We start from the raw sequence: 14399 nt of genomic DNA, 5'->3' as shown, positions 1-14399 counted from the left end.
GACATGGGCCAGGCCTCTACAGTAGGGATCACAGCGCTGCCCTGCCTCCTGTGGGGAAGGGGGACTAGAGAGGTGCTGAGCCCCTGCAGTAATGGGGGCAATCCAGACAGTATGACCTCTCCCCCCTTGACCCAGTGATGCCCACTGTGCCCCAAGACACAGACCCCTGTCATGACCTGCCAGCTGTCCCCAGACTCTTGCTGTGTGTGTGGCTCTAACACAGAGGTTGGCGAACTACGCCCGTGGGCCACATCTGGCCCACGGGACCGTTCTGCCCGGCCCCTGAGTTCCTGGCCCGGGAGGCTAGTCCCTGGCCCCTCACCTGCTGTCCCCCCTCCCCCACAGCCTCACCTCACCTTGCAATGCTCTGGGCGGCCCGGCCTGACCTGGTGCTCTGTGCTGTGCGGTAAGGGGGCAGGGAGCGGGGGCTGGATAGAGGGCAGGGCGGCTTGGGGGGTGGTCGGGGTGTGGATAGGGGTTGGGGCGGTCAGAGGGCGGGGAACAGGGGGGTTGAATGGGGGCGGGGGTCCCAGGGAGGCAGTCAGGAAGGAGAGGGAGGGTTGGATGGGGTGGTGGCGGGCAGTTAGGGGGTCCGGGGACTGTCAAGGAGAAGGGGTGGTTGGATGGGGCAGGGGGGGCAGTCAGGAAGGAGAGGGAGGGTTGGATGGGGCTCCGGGGGCGGTCAGGGGCCCAAGAGCAGGGGGTGTGTGGATGGGGCAGGGGTCCTTATGGGGCCGTCAGGGGGCGAGAAGCGGGGGGGGGGGGTCGGATAGGGGGCGGGGACCGGGCCACGCCTGGCTGTTTGGGGAGGCAGTCTCCCCTAACCGGCCCTCCATACAATTCAGAAACCCGATGCGGCCCTCAGGCCAAAAAGTTTGCCCGCCCCTGCCCGACCAGCAAGGCGATGACCGAAGGCAGCTTTTCCCGCGGGGGCAGAGGCAGCGGGGACCCCCCGCCCCACCCCCTTTCCGGATTCTGCCCAGCAGGGGGCAGCAGCACGTGGCCCACAGGCGCACCACGCCCCCGACGCGGTCCCAGCCCAGGACGTTACATCAGCGGGGCTGGTTTCCTGCGCTGGGAGCCGGGTCACTGGGCTGGGGCCGGGGTTCCGTGGCTCAGACGGCGCAGGGCAGCGAGAGGCGGAGCCCCCATGGACAGCCAGGGCCGCAGGGTGGTGGTGTGCGACAATGGCACGGGGGTGAGTGTGCAGCCCCGGCCGGCCCCACCCCTGCGCAGGGGCGGCGGCGAGCCGGGGCTCGGGACCGAGACCCGGCCCAGCCTCGCCGCCAGCGCGGTGGTTTCAGCGGGGTCCGGGGGGATCGGGCCCCGGGAGGAGCAGGGCGGATCGGGCCTTCCCACTGGCCCCGGCAAGAAGCAGTCGGCTTAAAGGGTTCTGCAGCCGCCGGAAGAGCCTCGCCCCGCTCCCCGGGGTGCGGTGCTGGGTTCCCGCTCGCCAGTGAGGCAGGTGGAGGAGCAGGCGGGGTAACTGTGCGGGCGGTGGCTGCCGCTGTTCCGGCTTGGCCGGCAGTTCCGCTGGCCTGGGTGGGGAAGGGGCCCAGCGACTCCTCCAGCGTCGGCGCTTCCTGCTTGCCCTGGCTCATACACGGGGCCCAGCTCCCTGCAGAGAGCGGGGCAGCCCGGGGAGGCCCAGGGGCAGCCTCGGCCGCTGGCACCGGAGCCATTTTTCCATTCTGAGAAAAGTCCATTTCTGTTTCTGCTTTGCATTACGGTGGAAGCTCTACTCCCAGCCTCAAGTCAAGGGCCCTTGTCGTGCCAGACCCATTGAGCGAGCTTAGAGCCCCCTTGTGCCCAGTGCTGCCCAGCCACCCAGTGAGAGACAGTCCTTGCCTTGCAGAGCTCGCCATCTAAATAGACAAAGGGTGGGAAGAGAAACTGAGGCTGGAGAAGGGACTTGCTGGAGGTCACACAGCAGCTCAGTGGCAGAGCCAAGAATAGAACCCAGGAATCTCAGCTGTCACCCCACCCTGACTCATCCCCTCTGCTGAATTGTGTTGTGTAGGGGGAACTTTATATATCCAGTATAAGTAAGGCACCTCCATTAGAGAGCGGGGGAGCATGAAGACTATTAGACAAGGCAGTGGTAAGAGCACATCAGGAATGCTGGGTGCAGTTCTGGTCACCCCCTTCAACAGAGAAGCTGGCTCCTAGGCTGATCAAAGGAATGGAGAGCCAATCTTAGGGGAGGAGCCTGGAAGAGCGGAGTTTCTTCAGCCTAGCCAGAGAAGGGATCTGGTTGCTCCCTCTAAATACATGGGGGAGAACCCCTGAGGGAGAAGAGCTATTGAAGTTTAAGTGGACACAAGAACAAATGGGGTTAAACTGGCCAGGGATCAGCTGAGGCTAGAAGTGAGAAGGAGGGTTGTGCCCCTCAGAGGCAGGAGGATCTGGAACAGCCTCCCCCAGCAGTGGGGGGCAAACCCCCCCCCCCCGAGATGGATGCTCGGGGGGGGGGCAGTGATAACTTGCTAGCCAAGGAGCTCCCTTCCAGTCCTGTAGAAGAGTGGGCTCACCCTCATGCTCTCCCTTGTGGAGAATGGAGGGGTAACAGCTGTTTCCTCACTACTTCCCCTGCCCTTGGTCACACCAACCGTGGTGGAGTTCCTCTTCTCACCACTCAGCTGGCTCACACCTCGCTTCTACCCTTTTGGCTACCAGAAGCTAAACTAACAGTAGTCCCCCCCCTTACACTGGATCTTTGGTACTCAACTCCAGGCCCTGTGATCCCTACAGCCCTTCACACCAGCCTCTCTTTCAGTCACCCTTCTCAGAGGCCTCACACTACCTCTCCCAGGGGCTGGTTGGGGGAGGGTCCAGCCTACCCTCTATGCTGGGTTCAGTCTAGGGCCCCTAGCACACGCAGCCAAGCTCTGTGCCATCAGATGTTTTGTCAGTGTCTCCCTGGTCTCTGTCCTTTCTTCAGGCCTCATCCCCAGCTTCCCTCTGGGTTGTGTAACAAGCTCCCAGGGTTTCTCCCAGAGATCTGGGCCCTACCCTTGGGTCGGGTCAGGTCAGGCAAAGGAGCTTGCTTCAATCTGGTGCCTTCCAGGCACCCCTACCTGCAATCAGAGCCTTACCATGCTACTTAGGGCTTGCTCTTCTCTCCCCTTCCCCTCACCAGGATGCTTTTTCCCCCTTCTTTTAGTCCACCCCCCCTTTCTCTTTTTATAGCTCCATCCAGCTCCTCCCCAGCTGAGCTTCATCTTCACTGAGGCCTGGCCCACCTTCCAGGTGCAGCCAGCTGTGTTAATTGGGCTCTCAGGCCCACATTAACCCTTTCATCACCTCTCTGGGGCAGACCCCCACTTCCACAGGCACTCCTCTATCTGTAAAGAAGCCTCAGTGTGTGATATACATTAAAGCGAACATTGTAAGAGTCTTTTCTTCAATATTTCCAAGCGACAAACTCTTTTTAACCTGCTTCATTGGTGAGCTTTGCCATGAGGTCAAGGCTGAGAGAAGGCAATGCTGGTTCACGCAAGATGCATTTAGCCTGTGGGACTTACTGCCACAGGACATTGTTGAGGCTAAAAGAAAAGGAGTACTTGTGGCACCATAAGCTTTCGTGAGCTACAGCTCACTTCATCGGATGCAACCGATGAAGTGAGCTGTAGCTCACGAAAGCTTATGCTCAAATAAATTGGTTAGTCTCTAAGGTGCCACAAGTACTCCTTTTCTTTTTGCGAATACAGACTAACACGGCTGCTACTCTGAAACCTGTCATTGTTGAGGCTGAAAACTCAGCAAAGTCCAAGAAGGGATTGCTCATTTTTGTGGAGAAGCAGAATCTGCAGAGTTGGAATTGTTGACGCTGACACAAATCCTGGCAGGGGGATGAAACCTCAAGCTCCAGGGGTTGAGCCAATCTCTACCCGTTAGTGAGAGAGCAGGGGGAGACTAATGTGTGGAGGATTATTCCCCATTGCCTACTGCAGGAGTCTTACACCTTCCACTGACCAATTCCACAGGCAGTGGTCACTGTCAGAGACAGTATTCTGGGCGAAAGGGGCCTTGGCTCTGAGCCAGTCTGGCAATTGCCATGTGAGTTCTGCAGGTTAGCAGCTATGCTGTGTGTTTGGCAGGGAACTCTGGCACTGCTCGCTGGATCTATCCAAGCGTCAGTCGGAAGTGTCTACAACCTGGCTGTTCTCACCAGGGCCCCGATCTCAGCTCCGTGCAGCACCCAACGCAAGGGGTCCCAATTCAGCCAGGGGGGAGGGGGCTCTGTGCAGCGCCTGGCACAATAGGGCCCTGATCTTGGTCAGGGTCTGTGCAGTGCCTGGCACGATGGCAGCCCCGCCCACACTTGCTGAGTTGGGGGTTAAAGGGGACACAGGCCTGCATTATGCCAAAGCGGAAGGTAATTTGTAAATGAAACATGAAGCAAAACCCGCTTTGCAGGGGGGACGCCAGGAAAGTTCCTGTAAAAGGAATCAGAAATGAGATTTCTCTTTAAGGGCTGTTGCTCTAGAGGCTTTGGCCTCGTGGAGTCTGTAGGCAGAAGAAGGGGAGATTGCCCAGAAATGCAGGGTGCTGCTAGGAGCGATAGAGCCAGAGGGGATGTGCCTGTCTCCAGCAGGCTGGGTCTGCGGGTGCCTCTCTGCTGGGGTGAGTGCATGTGTTGTGCTAGCAGAAGCAGGCTCAGCTCTTGCATTTCCTCTTTCTCCACATCCGCTTGCTCGCTGCAGGGTTCACTCTCCCACAGCAGGCAGGGCCAGTCTGCCAGTGCTTTTGCTATGATTGCCCGGGCCTGCTGTTCAACGCGAGACAGAATTAACCTGCAAGCTGTGTCCAGTGGCAGAGGGTTCCACAGGTTAATGGGAGTGAGGAAGGCCTAGGGGGACACTCTTGCCTAATCTGGGAGCCAAGGAGCCTTGGGTGAAACTTACACTGCTCAGGGGGAGTAATGGGCCCAATCCCCTGGGAGCAGGTGAGAGGATCAGGCCCAGTACTTTTACACAAACTCTTAATTAACTTGCAGAGCTCGCTGTCATTGGGTGTTCAGGAGGCCAGGCTTGGAGAGGTGGCAGGGCACTGCGATGGGTAATGAGGTCATCCACAGATAGGAACAAAATTAAGCAGCATGGTTGAGTGGGGGTGGGACTGGGACTTGTAGCTATGCCACCATCTTCCTGTGTGACCTTGGGTGGGACCTTTCCTGTCATTGGGCCTCAGTTTCCCCTCCCACCCCTTGTCTGTTCAGATGGAGCTCTTCGGGGCAGGGACTGTCTCTCACTGTATGTCTGGGTAGTGCCTGGCATAATGGGGGCCCTGCTCTCATACTGCTGCTCTGACTTCTAAAGCATAGAACACGGTGAGCACCCCTAAAGGACTCACACACTATTTAAAGGGATATTATCTTAGTCCGTTACAGCAGGGGTTCTCAACATGTTTCTTTCGGAGGCCCCCCGACATGCTATAAAAGCTCCACGGCGCTCCTGGACCACAACAACTGGCTTTCTGCAGGGCTGGCATTAAGGGGTAGCAAGCAGGGCAATTGCCTGGGGCTCCACTCCACAGGGGGCACCATGAAACTAAGTTGCTCAGATTTTGGCTTCCGCCCCAGGTGGTGGGGCTCGGGGCCCCAGGCTGCAGTCCCATGCAGCAGGGCTTCGGCTTTTTGCCCTGGGCCCTAGCGAGTCTAATGCTGGCTCTGCTTGGCAGACCCCCTGAAACCTGCTCACGGCCCCCCAGGGGGCCCTGGACCCCTGGTTGAGAACCGCTGCTTTACAGGGCCTCTAGGCACTACCCTAATATTCCTAATAGCAGGGTGTCCACATCTCCCTGCATGAGGGTACCGATGGAGCCTCTCCCTTTCCATGGCGGGGGAGTGGAGAGGAGAGGCGGGGAGCGAGGGAGTGGTGAGTGTCTACAAAAGCAGAAGTGTCACTTCCTCTAGACTCTGCGCCCAGGGCTACTTCCCTCCATGGCTGGGGAGGGAGGTGGGGCTTGTGACCCTGTATACATGTAGCACCTCCTGCTAGCGCTTGGTGTGCAGATAGGGAGGGTCAGGCCAGCCCAGGGGGCATTGGACACAGTTCTTTGCAGCAATTTGGCTCCTTCCCCTCCCCGGGGCAGGGGTGTCTGTGGCTCAGGGCTGGGCCAAGAGGATTTGGGGCTGAGGGGAGAAATTCTGTAGGGATTTAAAGGGTGATACTTCCAGTGACCACCCAGCCTGGTATCCTTCTGCTCCTCACCCCCAATCATCCTGGTGGGCCCAGCTAGCCTGGGATCCCCCCCACCTCAGAACAAAGGTAACTGGGTCCCTCTAGGTGTTGTGAGGGTAACAGGAGTAGCCAAGTGGCCCCAGCATGTCTCCCCGGTGCCCCTAAGCCAGCTGGAGGGAGGAATGGGGCAGATCTCCCCCCAGCTTGGGGAGATCCTGTGTGGCTGGGTGGGTGGAGACTCGGAGGGGTTGTCATCTGGTTCATTTCCCTCTCTCTGTCTCCCCAGTTCGTTAAGTGCGGCTTTGCCGGCTCCAACTTCCCTGAGCACATCTTCCCCGCACTGGTCGGGCGCCCCATCATCCGCTCCACCGCTCGCGTGGGCAACATCGAGATCAAGGTCAGGCTCTGGCAGGGGGGGCATGTCCCACAGGGGTCAGGTAAGGGGAGGGGGGCTTTGAAGGGGAGCCTTCCCTTGGGGGGAGGGGCTCCTTAGGGATCTGGGGCAGAGGGGCCCTGGCCTCCCGTGGTGGCTTAGCCAAAGTGCTGGTGTCTCAAATCTCCTCCCTCCCCACCGCCGCCCCAGGACCTGATGGTAGGGGATGAGGCCAGCGAGCTGCGCTCCATGCTGGAGGTGAACTACCCCATGGAGAACGGCATCGTGCGCAACTGGGACGACATGAAGTACCTGTGGGACTACACCTTCGGGCCCGAGAAACTCAACGTCGACCCCCGCAGCTGTAAGATCCTGCTCACCGAGCCCCCCATGAACCCCACCAAGAACCGCGAGAAGATCATCGAGGTCAGGCTGGGCTGTGGGACTGAGGGGCATCAGCACGGGAGGGGGAGGGGGTGCGGGGCGGGATTGAGGGGCATCAGCACAGCCCGGCGGGGAGGGGGCTGCGGGGCAGGACTGAGGGGCATCAGCACAGCCCGGCGGGGAGGGGGCTGCGGGGCAGGACTGAGGGGCATCAGCACAGCCCGGCGGGGAGGGGGCTGCGGGGCGGGATTGAGGGGCATCAGCACAGCCCGGCGGGGGAGGGGGTGCGGGGCGGGATTGAGGGGCATCAGCACAGCCCAGGCGGGGGAGGGGGCTGCGGGGCAGGACTGAGGGGCATCAGCACAGCCCGGCGGGGGAGGGGGCTGCGGGGTGGGATTGAGGGGCATCAGCACAGCCCGGCGGGGAGGGGGCTGCGGGGCGGGATTGAGGGGCATCAGCACAGCCCGGCGGGGAGGGGGCTGCGGGGCAGGACTGAGGGGCATCAGCACAGCCTGGCGGGGAGGGGGCTGCGGGGCGGGATTGAGGGGCATCAGCACAGCCCGGCGGGGAGGGGGCTGCGGGGCGGGATTGAGGGGCATCAGCACAGCCTGGCGGGGAGGGGGCTGCGGGGCGGGATTGAGGGGCATCAGCACAGCCCGGCGGGGAGGGGGCTGCGGGGCGGGATTGAGGGGCATCAGCACAGCCCGGCGGGGAGGGGGCTGCGGGGCGGGATTGAGGGGCATCAGCACAGCCCAGGAGGGCTGGGGGGGGGTGCGGCTGTGAGACAGGATTGAGGGGCACTGGCAGAGCTTGAGGGACATCGGGCCGGGGGGGAGCCCAGGGCTGGGATAGCAGGGACAGGAGGTTGGGGCTGAAGGGCAGCGGCAGGGCTGTGCCCATGGTTTTTTCTCTCCCCGCAGGTGATGTTCGAGACGTACCAGTTCGAAGGCGTGTATATCGCCATCCAGGCCGTGCTGACTCTCTACGCCCAGGGTGAGGGGGCGCTGGGGCCGGAGTGGGGGTGGGGGCCTGAAGGGGGATGGAAGGGGCGGAGCAGGTGAGGTATGGGAGGGCCAGAGGGGGAGGGTGCGAGAGGTCTGGAGGGAGGAGAGGCGAGGGCAGAGTCAGGGGCAGGAGAGGGAATGCAGGGGAACGTGTTACCGTGGTGAAGTCTATCCTGCTGTATGGCAGGTGAGTGAACCGGTCACCCAGGGCGCTGGCCTGGGGAACTCACTGCCACTGGATGTCCTGGAGGCTGAGAGGGGAGCAGGGTTTGGGGAGGGAAGTGCAGGGAATGACCAGGGGAGCCCTGCTTTGGGAGGACGGGCAGGGGAGACGTCCCCTCTGGGCATGTTATTTCCTGTTTCGCCACAAAGGGGCCATTGTCACCTTTCCTGACGTGGCCAGTCCTGGTGCCTTTGGAGGTGGGATACCAGGGTAGATGGGCGTATTGCCTCTCAGCACAGTAACCTCCCCCTCCCATTTCAGGCCTGCTGACTGGGGTGGTGGTGGATTCTGGGGACGGTGTGACCCACATCTGCCCTGTCTACGAGGGCTTCTCCCTGCCCCACCTCACCCGGCGGTTGGACATCGCGGGACGGGACATCACCCGCTACCTCATCAAGGTGAGAGCCGGGTGAGGGTGCGTCATAGATTTGCTAGCCGCCCGTCGGACTGCTGTGAGGGGAATTCACGCCCCAGGGTCCCTGGATGTCTTAAGCCTCCCGGAACCTAAATGGATCCAGCCCCTGTCCCAAGGTGTGAGCTTTCTGGGTCCAGCTCGGCTCCCCCTGGAGCCCCACGGCAGCTGTGAAGCAGATATCGCACCTGGACCCCGCCCCGAGACTCACTTGCTGCCCTTTGACCTCATCCCACGCAGCAGAGCAAGCTCAGATCCTGCAGCCCCGACCTCCTGCCTGCAGCGCCTGCCGCTAGCTCCCCTTCCCTGGGGAGGCCTCCACCCAGCTGGGCTCAGGCAGGGCCCCTGCCTCAAGGCTACTCTGTCGAAAATGGCCCAAACCTCCCAAGAGCTCAGATCTTCCCCTTTATAACCGTCCAGCCTCCTCCTTTGCCACCAGCCTTCGGACTCTCCGCCCACCGGGGGGGCGAACAGGGCGTCAGGCAGGCGAAAGGCTGCACCTCGAAGGGAGCATCCCGCGTGGGAAGGAGCCAGGCAGCCAGTTCCTGCTCCCACTCGGAGTGCCTAGATCATACCCATTCCTTCCCCAGATCCTCACAGGAGGCCAGAGGGAGGGGCGGGACCTCTATGGGAGGGGCCCCAGCAGCTCCTGTTACTATAGTCTCCCCCTCCTGGCAGCTGCAGGTACTGCAGGTTCCCCCCATGACTCTGTCTCCCCCTCCTGGCAGCTCCTGTTGCTGCGGGGTTACGCCTTTAACCACTCTGCGGATTTCGAGACGGTGCGGATGATGAAGGAGAAGCTCTGCTATGTGGGGTACAACATTGAGCAGGAGCAGAAGCTGGCTCAGGAGACCACAGTGCTGGTGGAGTCCTACATGGTGAGGGAGCGGCTGGGGGTGTGTCTCTGCTTGGTGGATGGGTGGGTCACTCCTGCCCCATTGAGAGACCCTTGCTGGGATGGTGGGGACCTTAGCACAGTGGGGCTGGGAGTTAACACCCCATTAGGATGCCTGGGGTGATTCTCCCCCTTGGAGCAATCAGCTCAGGCTCTCTGCAGACTCAGGCAGTGTTGCTGACAGCCTCTCCCTCTGCTCCCCACAGCTGCCTGACGGGCGTGTGATCAAGGTGGGGGGTGAGCGGTTTGAGGCGCCCGAGGCCCTATTCCAGCCCCACCTCATCAATGTGGAGGGTGTGGGTGTGGCTGAGCTGCTCTTCAACACCATCCAGGCAGCTGATATCGACACCAGGTGAGCAAGGGGGTGGGAGGTGGAGCCTGGAGCCCCCTCTCCCGACACTGGGCTGCAGGCAGGGGGGGCCTGCAGGCCTAGGAGGCAAGACCATTGGTGGGGATTTTTTGTGTGTGTGAGAACTAGTAGGGGAGGTGATGGAATTATTGGGGATTGGGAGGTTGTTGGTGGATTCCAGGGGGCCGATTGGAGGGGGGTTGCTGGGGAGATCCTAGGGTGTTGGGAGGTGAGTGGAGGCAATCACTGGGGTAAGCCTGTTTGGGGGGATCCTGGCGGAAGTTGTTTGGGGGTTGAGTGGGGAGCTGGGGGGTTGGGAGAGCGAGTGGGGATCCTAGGGGTGCAGTGGGGCTGAGCCCCGAGGACCCCTCCCATGGGGTGTTGTCTGTCTCACTCCATCCCTCTCCCCAGGGCAGAGTTCTACAAGCACATTGTGCTGTCAGGTGGCTCCACCATGTACCCGGGCCTGCCCTCTCGGCTGGAGCGTGAGATCAAACAGCTCTACCTGGAGCGGGTGCTCAAGGGCGACGTGGAGAAGCTGTCGGTGAGTGGGCACCATGTGGGGTGCATGGGCACTGCCCCACTGGACCCTAGCTCCGTTGCAATGGGCCTGGGGCCTACAGTCCCCTCCCTGGGTGGGACAGGCCAGCTCAGCTCCCCAGTGCCACCCACAATCCATTGCAGCTGACCTGCGTGTGGGGCCAAGGAGGCCCCTGCCATGTGAGGGGGATTTGCCCAGGGGTGATGCAGGGGTTCAGAACAGGCCTTCTGGCCTTAAAATCCAGGGGTGAAATCCTGATCCCATTGACCCTGTGACTGAGACCAGTCCCACTCGTCCCATAGCCGAGGGGGCGGAGCCTCTTCTCCTGGCTCTGGGTTTGAATCCTGGGGATCCCGTTTTTAATAAATGGTCTTCTCTCCCCCTGCAGAAATTCAAGATCCGGATCGAGGACCCACCTCGGCGGAAGCACATGGTGTTCCTGGGGGGTGCCGTGTTGGCCGACATCATGAAGGACAAGGATACCTTCTGGCTGCAGCGAGCCGAGTACCTGGAAAAGGGGACCCGCATCCTGGAGAAGCTGGGGGTCACTGTGAGATAGGGACACCCTGTCTCACCCCCTCCCCACTAGCTCAGCTGCCCCATCTCTTCATTAACCCTTTCCTCCCTGTCAGTATCACCTTGATTCTGCCTTTCTCGCAGGCTGACCAATCACAGGGCTTCTTTTGGGAACCTTTTTTCTGGGGGTGGGGGAGAATAATCATAGTGCCAGGGGGTTGCGTCTGGGTGGGGTGGGGAGAGGGAGGGTGTGCCTCTCTCATAGGCCCAGGGCACTCTCCATCCCAATCCCTGGGCTCTGCCCTGGCCACATCAGTGATGTCTCCCTTCCCCCTAGGGGCCAAGTGGGCCCCTGCAGCAGCCTGCTAGAGGCAGGAGCGGGTGGGGTTCAGACAAGGCTGTTTCGGGCTGGATCTCAGGGAGATGCCCCTGCTGGGGAGGGGTCAATGAGGCTGGGGAGTCCCCCACCCCCAAGTCTGGCTAACACCGTGGGGAATGTGCTGTAGGGACCAGAGGGAGGGGCTAGCTGGGGCCCCCCATCCCTGTGGGATTGGCCCTTGGGAAGCAAATAAGGGGGGCGTTGGGGAGGAAATTTGAGGGGAGGAATAAAGGGATCAATGACACAACAAACTGGATTGGGGTGGGGCCCCAACTAGCCCCACCCTTTCCCAAGCACATGGCTGGCCTTAAAGGGTTATTCACAAGCTTTGCAGGAGCCTGATTGCATTGGTGGGGTGGGAGAACTTCTTTCCATGCCCCCCTCTCTCCACACTGCAATGCTGGGGTGCAGACATGGGGGAATGTTTGCTGGGCCTGGGGCAGGATTCCCAAGCGACGCATTCTCTGTATTGAACATGGTGGAGGAAAATCACCCCCGCACACACAGAAACCTGTAAATGGGTTTTTTACCCTGATTTTTAAATTGTTTTTGCTTCTTAGTGTCTCTCTGTCTCCTGTCTCTGCTGGGGAGGGAGGGCTGAGAAGAAGTGTATGTCCCAGCTCTGGTTCAACCACAGGCTGGCTCAGGGGAGTGAGATATGGGGCCTTTCCCCTCTATGGAAAGGGTGCTGGTCCCTGTTCTGTGTCCTGTGAGTGGATTGACTTGGAGGGGGGTCCCAGCCCAGCTCCTAGTGGGGCCAAGCAGCCATGTAACCGTGAGCGCTGAATCTGGCCTCCCTGGGGGATCTGCTCCCATCCTTAAGGGCAGGAGTCAGGCCTTGGGGTGGCTCCCCTGTTCCCTCCATACACGTAACGGGAGATGCTCTGGGCTGGGGGGAGCTGTGATGACACAGTCCCTAGGGCTGCCAGGCGTGGGGCACGAGACCATGTCCAGGTCTGGAACTCTGAGCCCGCCATGATTGTTTCCCGGCCCAGGGGACCTCAGCTCTCCCCAGCCCTGCACTACACACAGGGCCGCTGTGATGAAGGTGGGAATGGCATGTGTGTAAATAGACTCCTGGAGTCTATCCCCAGCTCTGGGTGGGGTCTGTTGGTTAGAGCACAGGAGCTGGGAGCAAGGACTCCTGGGGTCTATCCCCAGCTAGGGGAAGGGAGTGGGGAATACTCACCCAACCCCCACTGTGGCCCTTTGTGTAAAGGGCCAATATCAACATTACCTGTCCTGTCCCCCACAGCTGGCGCTGTGGCTCAGGTCCCTGGGGTCTATCAGGGGCTGTGAGGTCCTGGGGGGGCAAGGCCATCGGGACAAATGCCAAGAATAATCCTTGTTGCTAACTAGGAATTCTGCCTGCCCTTACAGACCATAGGGCTTGGGCAGTGTCAGCCCCAGGCTGCCAGGAGGCAGCACAGGTCTTCAAGACTAACTACATGGGAGTGATTCACACGTGCATTTCCCTGCCTGGCCTGGGGTAAATCGAGTCACTCACTGCGTGCAAAGTTTGCCAGCATCGCCTATGCTCTGACCGTTAGACACCACTCTCCTCTCAGAGCTAAGCCAGGAGCCCTGGCTCTCAGTTCCTCCCATTGCCACCAGGTGGTGCTCAACCCACATCACTGCGCTAGGATCCCTATATCCCAGCCTAGAGGCCCCTTAACTGGGGAGCTCCTCTCCCCGCCCACCCGAGCCTGCAACCAGGACCCAGGGCAGAATCAGCCCCCCCCCCCCCAGTACAGAGCCTTCCCCCCCGCCTGAGAGACTCCAGAAAGGGGATGAAAACGAGGGAGGGGCTGGCTCCCTGACCCCCATCCCTCCCTTCCCACAGGGATACCCGGCTGAATGGGCCCATTGCAGCCGGAAGGGGGGGGGGGGTGCGGGGCGGGATGGGTTCATCGGTCTGATCGGAGGGTGGGGGGTGAATACCTGGCGGGGTCTAGGGGTCAGTGTCTCCCCCAGCCCCAAGCAGATCCAGGGGGGCCCAGCTCCATCAGCCACAAGCCAGTGTTTCTTGCAGTCTCTTAAAACAACCAAGCAGAAACCGGGGGGGCGTTGAGTAGAACGAGGGGAAAGGGGGCGGAAGAGCTCCCATAGCGTATGCCTGGGGTACCCTCACCCCCGCCGTGGGGATCCCTGTGGGGCCGCTGGCACGGGGTGTGGTTACTTACTACCTATGGGGCGGGGGCTCCTGCCCCAACAGGGAGCAGGCTGAGACAGAAAACTCACCTCTCGGAGGGGCCCTGAACGGGCGCTGGATCGGAGCCCGTGTGCCTGCGGGGGGAGCCCTGTGTCCCACTCCCCACTTCCCTGAGCCAGCCATTGCCCCCAGCGGGGGCTGGAGGAGAGCAGAGCTGGCGCCCCCTAGCGGGGAAAGGCCGCACGGCCGGCCGCCCCCCTCTCCCCTCCTGGTTCCCACACGCAAGGAATTCCATGCATTTCCGCGCTGCGCCTCCATCCGACCTGCAGCCCCCGCCCCCGGCTCCCCTCCCCCCGCCAGCCCCTGCGGCTGGGCCCATTGTGCCCTCCCCCTCGGCTCACACCACACACACCGAAACACACAACCCCCCCCGGAGATGTACAACACACACCCGCCACAAAGCCCGCCTAACACGCGCGCACACACACACACACACACACCCCTAGTTCACAGCAGAGACAGCTGGGATCCCTGCCCCCCCTAGTCGGGGCTGCAGCCCGAGATTCCTGGATCGCAGAGCTCGGACCCTTCCCTGTCTCCCCTCGCCTGGCCATGGGGGGGCGCTCCAGAGCCTTGCGAACCTGTACTGCTGGCCTCGGCCTCCCCAGGAATGGGGTCCCCTAGGGACTGCCAGTTGGCTTAGTAGACAGGGTGAGCAGGTAGGAGTGCATGGGAAGCACCTGTGCAAATATGCCCAGGGGTGTGCCCACAAGTGAATGCACATGTGCAAATCCTCAGGTGTGCAGGCACATGCATGGCAGTGCAACTATGCATACACATTGGTGAGGGTGGGAGCCTCTAAGACAATGTGGTGGCATGGGTGTGTGGCAGCATGGGAGGATGCGTGAGTGAGTCTGCGCAGGTGTGCAATGGGATGATGATCACACCAGTGTGTGAATGACGAAGTAAGGAACACGTGCATGAAC

The 14399-nt window shown here is 61.2% G+C and overlaps 1 protein-coding gene across 1 annotated transcript; it reads left to right on the top strand.

Annotated features, from left to right (window-relative positions):
* The first annotated feature begins 1003 nt into the window (after positions 1-1003).
* LOC141990526 (actin-related protein 2-B-like) lies at positions 1004-11067 on the top strand. Its single transcript, XM_074957824.1, has 9 exons — positions 1004-1198; positions 6472-6582; positions 6769-6984; positions 7863-7935; positions 8431-8567; positions 9310-9459; positions 9683-9828; positions 10237-10369; positions 10755-11067. The coding sequence occupies exons 1-9, from the start codon at positions 1151-1153 to the stop codon at positions 10923-10925; spliced, it is 1185 nt and encodes a 394-aa protein (XP_074813925.1). The 5' UTR covers positions 1004-1150; the 3' UTR covers positions 10926-11067.
* Positions 11068-14399: the final 3332 nt, after the last annotated feature.

The sequence above is a fragment of the Natator depressus genome, chromosome 7 (genome assembly GCF_965152275.1).
Source record: "Natator depressus isolate rNatDep1 chromosome 7, rNatDep2.hap1, whole genome shotgun sequence".
NCBI lineage: Eukaryota > Metazoa > Chordata > Testudines > Cheloniidae > Natator > Natator depressus.
Note: the sequence above shows the minus strand (reverse complement) of the source record. Positions and strands in the feature narration are given on the sequence as shown.